Source organism: Schistocerca americana, chromosome X (assembly GCF_021461395.2).
Source record: "Schistocerca americana isolate TAMUIC-IGC-003095 chromosome X, iqSchAmer2.1, whole genome shotgun sequence".
NCBI classification, from domain to species: Eukaryota; Metazoa; Arthropoda; class Insecta; order Orthoptera; family Acrididae; genus Schistocerca; species Schistocerca americana.
Genome location: NC_060130.1, coordinates 465,065,925 through 465,083,666, shown reverse-complemented (window position 1 = coordinate 465,083,666; position 17,742 = coordinate 465,065,925). Strand labels below are relative to the sequence as shown.

Below are 17,742 nucleotides of genomic sequence, written 5' to 3'. Positions count from 1 at the left end.
TCAAAATGCCCAATGGGTGTGTGCTATGTATGCTGCTCGGTATCCTGGACGACATCATCCAAGTGTCCGGACCATTTGCCAGATAGCTACATTATTTAAGGAAACAGGAAGTGTTCAGCCACATGTGAAACGTCATCCACGACCTGCAACATACGATGATGCCCAAGTAGGTGTTTTAGCTGCTGTCGCGGCTAATCTGCACATCAGTAGCAGACAAATTGTGCAAGAATCAGGAATCTCAAAAACGTTGGTGTTGAGAATGCTACATCAACAGTGATTGCACCCGTACCATATTTCTATGCACCAGGAATTGCACGGTGACAACTTTGAATGTCGTGTACAGTTCTGCACTGGGCACAAGAGAAATTACGGGACGATAGATTTTTTGCACATGTTCTATTTAGCGACAAAGCGTCATTCACCAACAGCGGTAACGTAAACCGGCATAATATGCACTATTGGACAACGGAAAATCCATGATGGCTGCGACAAGTGGAACATCAGCCACCTTGGTGGGTTAATGTATGGTGCGGCATTATGGGAGGAAGGATAATTGGCCCCTATTTTATCGATGGCAATCGAAATGGTGCAATGTATGCTGATTTACTATGTAATGTTCTACTGAGGTTACTACAAGATGTTTCACTGCATGACAGAATGGTGATGTACCTCCAACATGATGGATGTCCGGCACATAGCTCGCGTGCGGTTGAAGCAGTACTGAATAACATATTTCATGACAGGTGGATTGGTTGTCGAAGCACCATACCATGGCCTGCATGTTCACCGGATCTGACGTCCCCGGATTTCTTTCTGTGGGGAAAGTTGAAGGATATTTGCTATCGTGATCCACCGACAATGCCTGACAACATGTGTCAGCGCATTGTTAATGCATGTGCGAGCATTACAGAAGGCGAACTACTCGCTGTTGAGAGGAATGTCGTTACACCTATTGCCGAATGCATTGAGGTTGACGGACATCATTTTGAGCATTTGTTGCATTAATGTGGTATTTATAGGAAATCACGCTGTAACAGCATGTGTTCTCAGAAATGATAAGTTCACAAAGGTACGTGCATCACATTGGAACAACCGAAATAAAATGTTCAAACGTACCTACGTTCTGTATTTTAATTTAAATAACCTACCTGTTACCAACTGTTCGTCTAAAACTGTGAGCCATGTGTTTGTGACTATTACAGCGCCATCTATCACAAAGCGAAAAAAAGTGGTCCTACTAAAACATTCATATTTCTCTACGTACTACACGAATATGTAATAAAAATGGGGGTTCCTATTTAAAAAAAACGCTGTTATCCGTTTGACCTGTGGCAGTGCCATCTAGCCGGCTAACCATAGCGCCATCTTGTTTCCCCCTTCAAGCTAGACAAGTTTTGTTCTTCATAGTTTTTTCGTTTGATGCTTATTTCGTGAGATATTTGACCCGGTCACGATCAATGTACCACCTTGTATATACCAACCGAGATGCAATCATCAAACATTATGCTGTGCATTGTGCTCAAACTTATGCATCTGAGAATTATCACCCTGCCTTTCCTATCCTAAAACAGCGAGTAGACTGAAAGCGCTTAAGTTTTGCTGCCCGCCACCTTGAGCCGCACAAGCTCCGTTCAATGAGTGGGAATTCCTCGGTGTCCTTGCCCATTGCCCTGATGCAGCTCCAGAACTAGACCATATTCACTATTAAGTGCTTAAACATTTCTCAGTGGGTTACCAGCATCACCTCCTTGCCATCTTCAACCACATCTGAAGAGAGGGTGCATTCCCGTCGCAGTGGTGGGAAACCCATCATCATCCCATTGTTGAAACCTGGTAAAAATGCCCGAGAGATGGACAGCTACCGCACCATTAGCCTCACCAATCCTCTGTGTAAGTTACTCGAATGCATGGTGAGCTGGCAGCTGTGTTGGTCTTGGGGCCGTCTTGCTCTGGCCCTGGGTAGTTTCCGCCAAGGCTACTCCATCACAGATAATTTGGTATGCCTAGAGTCTGCTGTCCGTACAGCCTTTGTCCAATGTCAACACTTTATTGCCATCTTTTTTTACTTAAAAAAAAGGCCTATGCCACAACAAGGAGACATCATATCCTCACTACATTACACGAGTGGGGTCTCTGATGCTCGCTCCTGATATGCATACGGAATTTTTTGTCGCTCCGTATTGTCCGGGTTCAAGTCAGAGATTTCCACAGTTCAGCCTTTATCGAACAGAATGGGATCTCGCAGGGCTCTGTATTGAGTGTTCCTCTGTTTTTAGTGGCCATTAATGGTCTGGCAGCAGCTGTAGGGTCCTCAGTATCACATTCCCTATCTGCTGATGATCTTTGCATTCTCTTTCCTCCTCTAGTATTGGCTCTGCTGAATGATGACTGCAAGGAGCCATACTAAAGGTGCTATCATTGGCCCTCATCCTTGGCTTTCAGTATTCAGCTGCCAAGACTTGCATCATGCACTTCCCCATCGTCGTACTGTCCACCCACATCAAGAACTTTACCTCGATGACCAGCTACTTAACATAGTGGAGACTTATTGCTTGTTAGAATTGGTCGTCGTTGCCCAGCTAACTTGGCTTCCCCATATTCATCAGGTAAGCAAAACTGCTGGCGGCATCTTAACAATCTTCACTGCGTGAGTAACACTAGCTGGGGTGCAGATCACTCTACTCTTTTGCAGCTATATAAAGCTCTAGTACAGTTCCACCTTGATTATGAGAGTCTGGCTTATGGTTCAGCATCACCCTCAGCATTGTGGATACTGGACCCAATACACCACTACAGGGTTTGGCTTGTGATGGGAGCTTTTCGAACGAGCCCTGTGAACAGCCTACTCGTGGAGGCTGGGGTCCATCCATTGCGGATCAGGTGCCACCAACTGCTGGTTAATTATGCTGCATATGTCTGTAGTTCACCTGAGCACCCAAATTACTGCCTCCTCTTCCCAACCAGGGTACTCCATCTCCCGCAACGGCAGTCCAGGTCAGGTATTATGATAGCAATCTGCATTTGGTCCCTTCTTTCAGAACTTTTTCCCTCTGCCACCTTTCCTCTGAGTCCACTCACGTACACATCCATGGTCCGTACCACTGCCACAGCTTTGTCTGGACATGTCACAAGGCCCAAAAGACTTAGTTCATCATGACACACTCTGCCACCAATTTTTATCTCTTCTTGGTGACGTCCAGGGCTCAGATAGATGGTCACAGTCACTTGGCTTATGCTTAGGCTGGACATACTGAACAGCGCTCCTTGTCTGATGGCTGCAGTGTTTTCATTGCAGAGTTGGCATCCATCTCTTGCGCTCTTGAGCATTTCAGCTCCTGCACTGGAGAGTCCTTCCTCATCCTTAGTGACTTCTTAAGGAGCCTACAAGCTCTCGACTAGTGCTTCCCTCGCCATCCTTTGATAATGATTATCCAGGTGTCTGTTTATGCCCTTGAGCACCATGGATATTCAGTGGCCTTTATATGTAACTCAGGACATATCAGCACCCGGGAAATGAACTTGCTGACAGGCTGACCAAACGGGCTACCGGTAAACTGACTGGAGATTGACACACCATAAACTGATCTCCGATCGGCCTTACCCCATAAAGTTTCTGGGATCTGGAATACCGAAGGGCATACCCTAATTACGCTAAATAAATTACATCCTATAGAGGAGACAGCGAATATGTGGAGGGTCATCCATGCGAACCGCTTGCAGGGACACCATTGCTCTTTGCCAGCTCATCGGCCATACTTGGCTGACTCATGGTCATCTCCTCCATCGTGAGGACCGACCCCACAGTCGATTCACTTCTCGATTGACAGAAGCCCATATCTTGTAGGACTATCCCAACCTAGGTGCCCTGAAGTGGATGCTTAACTTTCCTGACGCAATACCTATAGTGTTAGGTGACAATGCCCCAACAGCTGAACAGCTGATCTAGTTTTAAGTTTTATTCGAGAGGGGGGGGGGGGGGGTTATCCTTCAATCTAAGGTTGGGCACCTGAACTTATTTCCCAGGCCTTCACCCTGTGTGCATTTTTTACTTTTTTACTCCCCCTTGCTATTTCTGGTGCTGTTTCTTTGACTTGATTTTTGTCTTTTCACTATCTGTTTTTCTCTTGTCTTGTGTTTTTAGGCTAGAGATTTTAGTGTGTTGCAGGGTGGCTGGCTCATCCTGTTTATTCTTGTGCTCAGCCAGCCAAGGCCATGTGCTAAATTGTTTTAACACCTTCCACCACTTTCCCTTTTAGTTAATGTTTTCAATTTTGGTTTTTAACTTTCATTTCTTTTCTTCTGTGTAGTTACACTCACAGTTTTATGCATTTTGCTTTTCCCTGGATTTCAGGTGATAGGATTCTTTTGGGGTATGGTTTCAATCCAAGACCTGAGTGACTAAGCAAAAAGAGATTGATAACCATGCAGTTTAGTCCCTTTGATCTACAAACCAACCTCACAGGTTGGGCCCTTTAACTCTTAACAAACAATCATTCAACCAACCAACCAACCACCTCTATGTTTGTGGCACTGTTTTATATTGACTATTAAAAGCTGTAGTACCTTTCAATTGTAATGGATGAAAGAGGAAACAGTTAAAATTGCTGTCTAGGTTTAGGATTTCTGGGGTTTATTTAAATCTCTCTCTTAAGAGAGATGTTGGGATGGTTTGATGAGAAACAATAAGCCTAATTTCTTTCCAGGAGATGAGGTACTGACGGAAGTAAACCTGTGAGGGCAAGTTGTGAGTCATGTTTTGGCAGAGCACTTGCCTGAAGAAGGCGAAGGTTGCGAGTTCGAGTCTGTCTGGCACACATTTTAATCTGCCAGGAAGTTTTGCTAATTTCATCCCCGCATCAATCTACAATCTGAACTTTTACTCCATTTTTACTTACCTTGTTGCTTATGGCAAACGAGATTCTGAATTTCTATCCTTGATGCATTGCTGGGCTACATATTTTGACCTGATTTATAGTTTTGCTCACTTGCTTAATAATCTTCCTGTAGAAATTTGATTTCTTTTATTATGCTTAATTTTTATGTCAGTACACAATACTACTAATCTCAATTATTTTTACTTTTTTTTTTAAAATTTTGCAGGGATGTTGATTCTGACAGCGAATCAGGGAAAAAGGAGACAAAAGTGCGGTAAGTTGTGCAAATATGCTGTGGGTATTGTAGGAATAGATATGTACCTTCCATGAATGATATAATTGTAAATGACATTTTGGTGATCATTGGCAAGTTTAGATCCTGTTCAGATTATGTTGAAGAAAAGGTCAAGAAGTGACTGATATGGGAGGCGGGCATGGTCAGCTGCCTCCCACCCTCCTCCTTGTCCTCCCCACCCCCTCTGCCACCTTCTCTGCTTTCTGCTATGTACACTCATGTCTATGGCCTACCAAAACACCATGCTAAGTGAACACAGAACAAAAACTAAAGCGAACCCATGGAAGTATGCTTGTAAGTAATGATGCATACTAACAAAGTTGATTTTATTTCCAGTTTGGCAGTTCTGAGAAATATGGCTAAATGAATGTTTGTCATTTACCATTGTCAATCATAGTCCTTTTTTTTAAATGGCATTGCGTGGTGGACTTCTTACTTGTTTGGTCTGTAGGTCAGCAACAATAGTGCACAAGCTTGAGCTCGTATTGAAGGATCCTTACAACTTTCGATCCAGTAGGAAACGGAGTTCACAGATAGAGTGAGAGATATCAGCAAACTAAGCATTGTCATTTTGTCCAGTGGGCTTCTCATCTTGTACATGGGGCATACACAACTGTTGGTATCAATATGTGTCAATAGCAGACCCAGTTGTGTAAAAATTGATTTGTTGTGTCAACTGTTTCAACCCTTAGACCATTTCCGAGTCATCAGCAGTTATTAACAACACAATTGTGTTATAAGCCTATGAATGAGCTAAAACCAGTTGGGACAAGAGTTATATATTTTAGCAACTGTAGCTGCTTCTGAACCAAACAAAATATTATTATGGAATGCCTTTAGAAGGAAAATTTTGTGGCAGATATTTATTTGTTTACTGTGGAAAAGATGACAAACAAAATTACTAACAAATAATTTGATCGGTGGATTGAAGAACCTCAACTGCTGAATCAGAAGTGAGGACATGCCCAGGCCAAACTTTTGCAGACTACCAGGAGAGAGAAAATATTTGGGAAACAATGTTTTGCTGTGTCTCTGTGTGAGGCATTTCAGCATCTGCTGGATGATCACTCAATAATTTGATAATGAGAGTAAACTATGGCTCTCTCTTAGTAAGTACTGTAAAACACTTTGCGCAGTCAAACCTGGCTGCATACACCTGTAAGCAACACTCAATGCCTGGCAGGGCTGCAATTTCATAAACACAGTGTGAAAGCTGAACTAATTAAGGCCACCATACACCACTCATACAATGCATCGTTATGAAGTGCACTAATGGATTCAAACAAAGATATGCCTGCCAATGTTCCAGTTGTCTCCAAGTAATAACTAACATCAGGGAAGTGACTCTGAGATTATCATTAGTAAATGGATGTATTATTGTAAATCTTAGTGTATATTGGAAAATTACAGTTGTTTTGACTTAATAACATCAGAGAGAGTTTTTAGTTAATCAAAGGGTAACTAACACCAATCTAGCCATGGTTCAAAATACATAAATTGTGTGAAAATAAAAGTAGTTTTAATGTACTTTCAACACATTACTGCAGCTGGCGCGTTTGATCCTTTCACTTCATTTCCTTTTCTTGAAAGTGTAACACTTAGGTGCATTGTTTATGTTTAACATATGTGATTAATTACCTCAATGTGCTGGATAATATTACAGATCCATCTCCTCACAAAATTACTTTTCAATGTGAGGCTAACAAATTGTTCACCATAATATAAATTGAAACATTCCTTAGCCAAAAGCCTTTAAATTCAGAAATGTGTCCTTCTGTAGCAGTTAGTAGAAATCAATCACGTTTTTGTAATTAATGAGTACTTCAACATGTTATTGCACTGTAAATCAATCACATGAAGTTGCAAACTGCCCACCACACATTCCACATTATGTCAAATGGATTTTAAAATATTTTTGAACATACTTTTACATTTTTTGAAACTTTGAAACATCATGAAAACTCATTTCATAGATAACTCGACTTCGTGCTGCACTGGACTGCTTTATAGACATTGACTGTTATTGAATTCAAAGTGGGGAAATGTTGAAATTTAATTTCATTCAGGTGTTTTGAAAAGAGATAAAGATTCATTGTAAGTGTGTTCAAGTTGAAATATAATTTAAGGGTAAGATTTTGCTTTTTCTTTGCATAATCGAATTCACCATGCTCAAATAATCCATAATTCCAACAGGTAAACAAAAATTAGTTGCTATTGGAGATAAGAAACTTAGTGTGAAGTGTTACCCTCTTGCTTCATTACTTGAAACTGAACTGTAGCTGTGAGTTCCCACATTTGCTTCACAGGTTTTTCTGAATTGAGCTACCATATGTTTGCATGATAGGAATACATTTTTGATGAGCTTCAATATCCCCTTAAAACAAGATAAACTACTGTTGACAGAGACCTCTTGCTGTAATAAAGTTCATGATTTTTATCTTAATATCCACAACTTGGCTCGTGTGTAATAACTACAATTTCAGTGCTTCCTGCAGTGTAGTACTATGAATAAATGTGATTTTGTGTTCTGGACATGTTTCTTGTACAGTTTGCTGAATTCTGTTAAGATGGCTAACATTATTAGAGGATAAATTCAATGATCCATAACTAGCAACACTCACCATTCCCCATGAAAGGCCCCTATTGTCATTGCACTCTTTGATTTTCATTAGCAAATCTCCTCCTGTTGTTCATAATTAATTGACTCTCAAAATCTAGTACTGTGTTATAATGAAATTGTCATTGCCATCACAGATAAAAGTGAAGCAGCTATCCAATGTTGGTTGTGTATGCACTTCACTCCAGTGCTAGGATGTACCAGTCAAATAGCTCACACCTTTTCATCAGGCAATGGCAGGAAACTGCAAGCTTTCTTGGTGCTAGACACTCAGAATAACTGTTGAACCAATTCACCATGTGTTGTAATCATGTATGTTTATTAAGCCACATAACAACCCTACTTGACCTGTCAGTTATTGTTGTCACACTTGTGGCTAGCAGATTATCATTTTCCTGAGGTAGTGAAATTAATTAATGAATTGTTGAAGAACGTTTGGTAAGTACCTTGGGTTGGCTTCTCATCCAAATAATGATACTCAGTCAGTGGCAAGCACAGAGTGTTTAAAGTGACTTTATGTAAAGATATAGTGTTTTATTACATGTGAAATGTTTGATGCTAAATTGAAATTTATTACTTGTGAATAAAACCCATTAGATTTGATTTGTTTGATAACATTTATATAAAATAAAATTGACGAAGGCAAGTAGCTGATTTCGTAAAAGCTGTATTCCAGTTTATTTTGATTTCATCTTCAATGAAAACAGGCTTTCACTGTTTTTTCCTCTTTTTTCAAGTAAACTTAATGTTTCCGTAAATATTTCATTTAAATGAAAAAACAGTCACACAGATATCCCATTTCTCTTTTACATAACTGAAAAAGCCCACCAAATTGCATTATGTCAGCGAATAGTTTGTTTGTATATATTGATTCACTCTCCATGTACTACAAAGTGGTATAACTGTTTGTAGCATCTAGGAAGTAACTCCTCATATTTTCAGGTCACATCATAATTTGTATAGGGGAGCAATTGGAAGCATACGACTCTATCTCATTGAGCAACCACTTCACTTCTGCATGGATGGACTTTCATTCAGAGCAAGACAGAATGGGTATGTGTTTTTAAGATTTAGTGTTCATGTTTTATATGTTTTTCACAGAAACTTAAAATTTTAAATGTGGATTATCAACTGTAGCATGCAGTATCTCTTTACAAAAATATATGTCTCATTTCTGTTATATTTTGTGCACTTATGTACAGATGAGGCTGACATATTGTTTCTTATTTAAATATTCAGAGGTAAAGTAATAGATTCACACACAATTGGATGTTGATTTGGAACATAACACATGAGAAGATTGACAACAGTAATTCTGCCATCATAATATTGACAATGAGGAGCACTAACAGTGAAATCATTAATTTATAGATATTACGTTCTTGTAGTTATTCACAATTTTTATTCCATATTGGCAGCACTTTAAAGACAGCTGTTGTTATTAATTGATGACACACAAAACTTACCATATGGCATCACTAGTACTGTTCAGCAAATCAGCCTGCTTTTCATGGTTGAATTATTGTGTGCTGCAATTTCTGGCACATATCAGATTTGTGAGGTTCTGTGGTTTTGAAATGAAATTCATAGTAGCATGCTTGTAGTAATAGAACCAGATATGTGAAATTTGGTGCTGAAATTTTAATTTTTGTTCTTTTTAGAGAATTTATGAAGGCTTCAAAAAGATAATTTTCTCTTTCTAGTGGTCTTCTACAGTTTTGTGGTGTTTTAGTTATATTAACTGGATGTAATTAGGCAAGGCTGTTCCAACAGTTCCCCATTGAGCATCACCTCCCATCAGATTACTCGTGGGCAGGTGCAGGTAGTATAACCTACCTGCTAGGCAGCTCTGTTGGATGTGTTATGCACATGTATGTATCACATGGCCACCACTTCTGCCAGCAGGCGCGTGGCCAGAACAGTAGGATGGAATAAGCTATGCATGTCAGCTGGTTGCCTGTATCTGATAATAGTCATCCAGCTGCCTGTGGGTGGGCACTTCAACTTGAACAACCTAAGTTAGACAGTTGATGGTAAGAGTGTTGATTGATTTTGTGAGCTGAAATCCTGTTTCTGTATAGATATAACTTTTGGGTGGTGAGTGCAGAAATGCCAAGAAGCAATAGCAGTATCATGTAGGAGGATAATATACTGCACATGTTAAATACTTCAATGGTTTTCAAGTTTTATTTAATATTTTCCTACTTTAGGTCTTTGACTTAGATCATGTGGTTTCCCCTACTGAATGACTCAGTAGTTCATGGGAACAATGAAGTATGAATATCATGAGATTTAGGAAAATCATGCTAGTTTTAAATTACTGTGTTTGAATATGTTCTCATTATAGACTGTGCTCATCATGAATTAGTTTTAATTATGACTTGAAATAACAAATACAAATGAATCCCAAAATATGTCTTCAAGAAATGAAGTCTGGGGGAAATTAAATTCAAACAATTTGTCTTTTTTTCAATAGTCTGGTGTCTGTGATAAGGCCAACACCATTCACTTTAGAATACTAAGCAAGTATGTAAAGTTAGTTCAAGAACATTATATGAAAGTGTGGCTGTGTGAAAATTTAAGCGATGGCAGCAAAAGTAGTGAGTGTAGGAAGACTCGAGATTTGAAGATACTGTTGGAATTATTTTTATTTATCTACTTTGTTAGTGACACAGTGCATGGGATAGGTCAAAACATGCACATAACCTATTGAGTGAAAACAAAATTGAATAGTAAAATATGGCGTTATGAAATGCTGGTAACGGTGGTGGCAAGCAGCAGCAGCAGCAGCGACGGCGACGCCGCCACCGACGACGACGACAACAACAACAACAACAAAAGTGGTGGTGGTGATAATAATACAATATAAGAATTTACTTCATTTTACAAATCTTAATAATGAGCTAGTGAAAGGTAAGATTTCAACCATGGTGGCCCATTAGAAGAAACCACCTCATCATTTCCTTGGATCTGCCATAGAAACTGTAGAAAATCCAATTCAGAATAGCTGTATTTGTTATACAAATTCAAAATTAGACATAAAATGTATACATTGAGTCATCAATGTCAGTCAACACACATCCTTTTTATTGACGATAGATTTTATATAATCTTTTACAGAAAGAGCCAGCTGTTCTGCACGTCAGACAACAGCAGTGTGTTTCATGTTGTTTCTTATGTTGAGCAGGAACTCATCACAGCTTTTTTGGTTGTGCTTTCTTTTCGGTGTCACTGTGTAATGAAAGATGTCCTCTGTTCTAGTTTTCTTTTGAATTACTGGCATCTTATTCCATGTCAAGACCCATATAATTTCCCCTCTGAAATATAGAGGCTTAATACAGCTTCTAGTTATGTGAATGTAAACAGATGTGCATTAGGTAGATACACTGAAGAGCCAAAGAAACTGGTACACCATCCTAATATCATGTAGGCCCCCTGCGAGCATGCAGAAGTGCCACAACAGGGCGTGGCATGGACTTGACTAATGTCTGAAGTAGTGCTGGAGGAATTGACACCACGAATTGTGCAGGTCTGTCCATAAATACCTAAGAGTATGATGAGGAGATGGAGATCTCTTCTGAACAGTACATTACAAGGCATCCCAGATATGCTGAATAATGTTCACGTCTGAGGAGCTTGGTCTTCAGTGGAAGTGTTTAAACTCAGAAGAGTGTTCGTGGAGCCACTGTAGCAATTCTGGATTTGTGGGGTGTCACTTTGTACTGTTGGAATTGCCCAAGTTGGTCGGAATGCACAATGGACATGAATGGATGCAGGTGATCAGACAGGATGCTTACCTACGTGTAACCTGTCAGAGGTGTATCTAGACATATCAGGGGTCCCATATCACTCCAACTGCACATGCCCCACACCATTACAGAGCCTCCATGAGCTTGAACAGCCCCTTGCTGACATACAGGGTCCATATGTTCATGAGTTTGTCTCTACATCTGTACACATCCATCTGCTTGATACAGTTTGAAATGAAATTCATCCAACCAGGCAACATACTTCGTCGTCAACAGTCCAATGTCGGTGTTGACAGGCCAAGGCGAGGCGTAAAGCTGTGTCTCATGCAGTCAAGGGTACACGAGTAGGCCTTTGGCTCCAAAAGCCCATATTGATGATGTTCTGTTGAATGGTTTGCATGTTGACACTTGTTGATGGCCCAGCATTGAAGTCTGCAGCAATTTGCAGAAGGGTTACACTTCAGTCACATTGAACGATTCTCTTCAGTTGGTGTTGATCCTGTTGTTGCAGGATCTTTTTCCAGCTGCAAAGATGTCGGAGATTTGATGTTTTACTGGATTCCTGATACTCACGGTACACTCATGGAATAGTCGTGCAGGAAAATCCTCGCTTTATCCCTACCTGGGAGATGCTGTGTCCCATCGCTCGTGTGCTGACTACAACACCACATTCAAACTCACTTAAATCCTTATAACCTACCATTGCAGCAGCAGTAATTGATCTATCAACTGTGCCAGACACTTGTTGTCTTATATAGGCATTGCCAACTGCTGCGCCATATCCTGCCTGTTTACATATCTCTGTATTTGAATATGCATGCGTATACCGGTTTCTTGTATTTGAATGTGCATGCGTATACCGGTTTCTTTGGCTCTTCAGTGTAGCTTCAGTTAGCTTCTGCATAGATCATGGGTACATGCATTCCTACATAGCTTACATTTACTGCGTCTTAGAAATATGGTTTCTTATGATCAAGCCACCATTATAAGAGAGAACATAATTATGTATAAGAAACTGGTGATACTGTGTTCCTTTGTAATTATGAATTAACCAGCTAGCAGCAAACCAACAATGGCTTCTCTCCGTAACATTATTTGTTACAGTAGTATTTCCTATCATGAATCTGTAACAGTTATGCTTGTTTTGTCTGCAAACAAAAGAGTTTCAGAGTTGACTGCTGCAATAGAATGCAAGTGAAAAATTCAAATCAGAAAAAGTAGTGCACCTAGAGTGGAGTCCTCAGGAAAACCTCATGCCACTCCTCTAATCCTATAATATCCTGATTTACATGAGCAGTCCTCTGGTCTTTATAATGGCCTCAATTCGGCAAGGAAGACAGTCCACAATTTTATGCTGATATGCCATATTCAGCTGAAGCCACTCAATAATAAGACACTGTAGAGCTACCAAATTGCAGGGCTGTTGGTTGCTACGTTTCAACTTCTGTTCCAAGTAGTTCCAGCAGGCATTTATGTGGGATTAAGATGGGTGATTTAGTGTCACATAAGAGATGGCGTAAGGTGCCTAAGTGTTCGTCAAACAAGGACCCTTTACATGCAGACCTTTGAACATAGCTGTTACCATCTTGGAAGACAGGAGTGTCTACAACATAACTGATTGTGAAGATGTAGAAGAGGAAGACATTTTGTTATAGAAAATGTTGGAATAAACACCCTGATTCATGTGTACAATAAAGTAAATGTGTAGGTTCAAGTCATATTATCAGACATATGCCTAAAACACCTCATAACTGTGCCTAGCGTGAACTACACCCTCCACACTTTGTGGGTTAAATGTTTCATTGGGCTGTCAGTGCAATTTGACACCTTACTGTTATTTCAAAAGAGGCAAAATTGTGACTCATTAGATCACACTGGATGCCTCCACTCGGCTTCTGTTCAGGGGCTTCTGTCTGTGCCACGACAGCAATGGCCTTTAGTGAGGTAATCAACTTCTGACGTCCATTGCAAGTATTTTTCTTGAAGATGTTCACTCAGGATCTGGATGAGATGAATCTGCATTCATTGAAAGCAGCAGTTCGTACTGAGTTAGAAACTGATTGTCATTGACAAGGTATGACACTCATTGTCTGTCCTTGTTGGTTAGAATATTTTTATTGCTACTGCTCTTATGCCATATTATGTGATAGTGACTGGTACAACATTCCTTGTGGACAAATTGGATACTCCCCACAAACTGGACAGTCCCCAGTGGTACAGCAACATATCTGGCAACTTCATTCATGGTTTGGCGGTGGGGACATCTGAACATGACAGCCTTTTTCTGGCAATATCTTACATCTCCATGTTGACTGAAATTACTGTGCTGATCTCATACAAACAACTGACACATACACACAGCTTCACTCTGTGACATAAGTTGTCAGTGGAGGACCACCTGACAGTCCAGTACCAGTTCTACACCATTGGCAGTTGTCCAAATTGACCAAGGGTGACTAACATTTTCTCCTGTGAGCTTAGTTTGAACCACAGAATATACTTGTTGGGAACATGTCATTGTTATTTATTTTTTTATTTATTTTTATTAATTGCTTCCACCATCCCATCCAATCAGGAATAAATTGATTGGTCAACTGCCGGACTGTTCTTGAAACCAAACAGTGGCTCTACCATTGCGTTTTGTCCAAAAGGATAGGCAACTGCTGTGTAGGTTGAAAGTCAGTTATTGTCGAGGTATGTATTCCTCATAAGGATAGAAGCTGAAGTAATGAAATAAAATTTGTGCCAATGCCGGGACTTGTCATTCTGACAGGGACAGCAAAGGAGTTGGAAGTGGAATTGACACAAATTTTAATTCATTACTTCAGCTTTTATTCTTATTGAAGACAAAGTTGAGACTCAATATGTCTCCAGGAAAATGTAATTACATATGTATTCCTATTTCAGCGTGGAGGTGATTGGTAATGTTCCGTTCAAATGGCTCTGAGCACTATGCGACTTAACTTCTGAGGTCATCAGTCGCCTAGAACGTAGAACTAATTAAACCCAACTAACCTAAGGACATCACACACATCCATGTCCGAGGCAGGATTCGAACCTGCGACCGTAGCGGTCACGCGGTTCCAGACTGAAGCGCCTTTAACCCTTTGTTGCCTGACGGTACTTAAAAGTACCAGTAAGTTTTGACTCTAATTATTTTCTCGTGGTGCAGTTTCGTGATCTGAGAGCCTGTCGGTACGTAACAGTAACTCTGCTCTACTGTTTCATAGATGTTATTGTGCAATACATAGACCTCTCTGGCGGTCAGAGCTTGAAATTGTTTTTCGCGCGCTGCTGTGAAAACAGAAGATTGTATGTGCTTGTTTCCATGGTGTTGCCTGAATTTGTGCGCAATTTATTGAAACTTCCGTTGAGTTTTCCATTGTACGTACTTACCTTCTTTGTTTTTTTATAATAGTTTGAAGCATTACGTTACAAGTGAATGAGATAAAGTGGAAAATATAAGGCGGACTTATTAGTACCGTCAGGTTGTACGAACACTCTATTGTAGCAACAATGCATTACCTCTCAATAGTTGTTCTGTCCACTTTTTCTCACACAGAAATCCGTAAATACATTTGCCTGTGGAACAATTAGAACAAACAGGAAAGGTTTGCCAGGGAATTTACCTAAAGAAAAATGTCTAAACCGTGGGGAATCAAATCACAGAGAGTCATCTTTATACCTAACAGTATTTCAATGGAAGGAAAATAAAGTAGTATATTTTGCGTCAAACTTCCATGTCATTGAACAGAGCGTAGTGACAAGAAAACAGAAAGATGGAACTATTATGACTATACCATGTCCAGTTATTGTATGTGATTACAATAAAAACATGGGTGGTGTGGATCATGCAGACAGATTACATTCAACTTATGGTCTTAACAAGCGATCAAAGAAATGGTGGCACCGTCTCTTCTGGGGAGCAATAGAAATTGCTTTTGTCAATCCTTACGTCATTTTCAGTTATCTACATGGGGCACTGCCACTGCTGGAATTCAAGCGTGCTGTGGCACTGGGGCTAATGAATGAACAGCAAGTGCCAAATCTCAAGAAGAGAAATTCTGGTAAAGATGAAATAACTCCCCCAAAGAGAAGGAAAGATAACTTTTCTGGTCCTAAGGATGTACGTCTTGGCAACCGAGGAAACCATTTTGTAGTGTTCAGTTGTAAAAGAGGACGATGCGAAATTTGTGCGAAAAATAAAATTCAGTCGAGACCACATTCACAATGTAGTACATGTAAAGTGTATCTGTGCTGCAATGAGAAAAAGAACTGTTTCCTACAATTTCATGAGGTATCACTAACACTAAATATGTGATATGTATATACTGTCAAAAATGTATAGCTAAGTTACTATGTATTGTGAAGTTGCTCTAGAATAAATTTATGCGAAATTAAAAAAAAAAAAAAAAAAAAATTCAGAAATATCATATTTCGGTTAATTAATTTTCTAATGTAAAAATATTTAATATTTATGTGGAATAAGGTACAAGTTATAAAAATTGGAGCATTTTTCTGCGCATGTTGTGATTCTGTACATGGAGTCTGACGGTACTTCTAAGTACCAGGAGAGAAAATAGTTGTGAAAAATAAAATAAAATTTAGCAAAAAATCCTACCGTCATTTGAGGCCACAATAGCATAAATTCTGCAAAGAAAATGTTAAAAAGTAAATTTTTTCTTGTGTCAGGAAACAAAGGGTTAACCGCACGGCCACACCGGCCGGCTAATGTTCCGTATTAAGCATTTGTGTTGTGTCCATGACCTATTATTGTGATAGTTGCTAGATTATTTCCTGATAGTGAGTTGAATTTTCAGCAATTTTCAGGATGAGATCTGCATATCTGGGATGATACTACAAAAATTTTTGTTACTGAATCTTGGAGAAAAGAAAAGAAAATCAAATCATACCATATGATGCAGTGAGAACCATAAAGGCCTAAAGAACACTGTTATCAATTTTGAGATTGCATACTTCTGATATGTGTTAATTTTATGGTGAATTGGCTTTATCTACACTGTAGGTCCACATTGTTTATAAACATTCATGAAACACTCTCTCACTGTTTCTGATATTCATTTTCATATGGGCAGACAGCAGTTGTAAGAGTCAAGGGGCACCAAAGGAAAGCAGTGGTTGAGAAGGGAGTGAGACAGGGTTGTAGCTTATCCCCAATGCTATTCAGTCTGTACATTGAGCAAACAGAAAAGGAACCAAAACAAAAATTTGGTGAAGGAATTAAAGTTCAGGGAGAAGAAATAAAAACATTGAGGTTTGACAATGACATTGTCATTTTGTCAGGGACAGCAAAGGAGTTGGAAGAGCAATTGAATGGAATGGACAGTCTCTTCAAAAAGAGGATGTAAGATGAACATTAACAAAAGCAAAACAAGGATAATGGAATGTAGTGAAATTATGTCAGGCAATTCTGAATGAATTAGATTAGGAAGTGAGGCACTAAAAGTAGTAATGAGTTTTCCTGTTTGGGCAGTTAAAGACCAGATGATGGTCAAAGTAGAGAGGATATAAAATGTAGACTGACAATGGCAAGAAAAGCATTTCTGAAGAAGAGAAATTTATTAACACCGAATATAGATTTAAGTGTTAGGGTTGTCTTTTCTGAAGGTATTTGTTTGGAGTGTAGCCATTTATGGATGTAAAATGGGGATAATAAACAGTTCAGACAAGAAGAGACTAGAGCTTTTGAAAAGTGGTGCTGCAGAAGAATGCTGAAGATTAGATGGTGGGAGAGAGAGAGAGAGAGAGAGAGAGAGATTGATTGTGGCACAACTTGACTAAATGAAGGGATTGGTTGATGGACATGGGGGGGCACGAGGATTTGTCAGTTTGTAGATGTCCTGCAAAATCTAGTGACCACGTACATAGATGGAAAGCAAATAGCAACCTTGAAACACAAAGACTTAACAAAACTACTATATTTCATGCGGAAGTGGCCAGACTGTTTTATCTGAACCTCAAGCTACATAATGTGCGTAATGAAAATGATGATAACAAGGACCATGAAACAGTTTGACGATTTATACAGGGTGGTTTTTTCCACTGTGTACAAACTCAAGGGATTGATTGATGAGAGGATCCAGAACAAGAGAGGTCTAATGAACTTACATCCGGAAATGCATGGTTTCCATGCTAGAGACCATTTATTCAATCATACATTGTTACAGCAGGGTGTATACGACCTGG

At 39.6% G+C, this 17,742-nt stretch overlaps 1 protein-coding gene across 3 annotated transcripts in view; it reads left to right on the top strand.

Annotated features, from left to right (window-relative positions):
* LOC124556722 (transmembrane protein 39A) overlaps nt 1-17,742 on the top strand; it is a 200,405-nt gene that overhangs the window by 29,585 nt on the left and 153,078 nt on the right. For all 3 annotated transcript variants that reach the window (XM_047130716.1, XM_047130718.1, XM_047130717.1), the window contains exons 3-4: nt 5,101-5,148; nt 8,729-8,839. In XM_047130716.1, the coding sequence (XP_046986672.1) occupies nt 5,101-5,148; nt 8,729-8,839 (159 nt within the window). The remainder of the gene's footprint in view (nt 1-5,100; nt 5,149-8,728; nt 8,840-17,742) is intronic.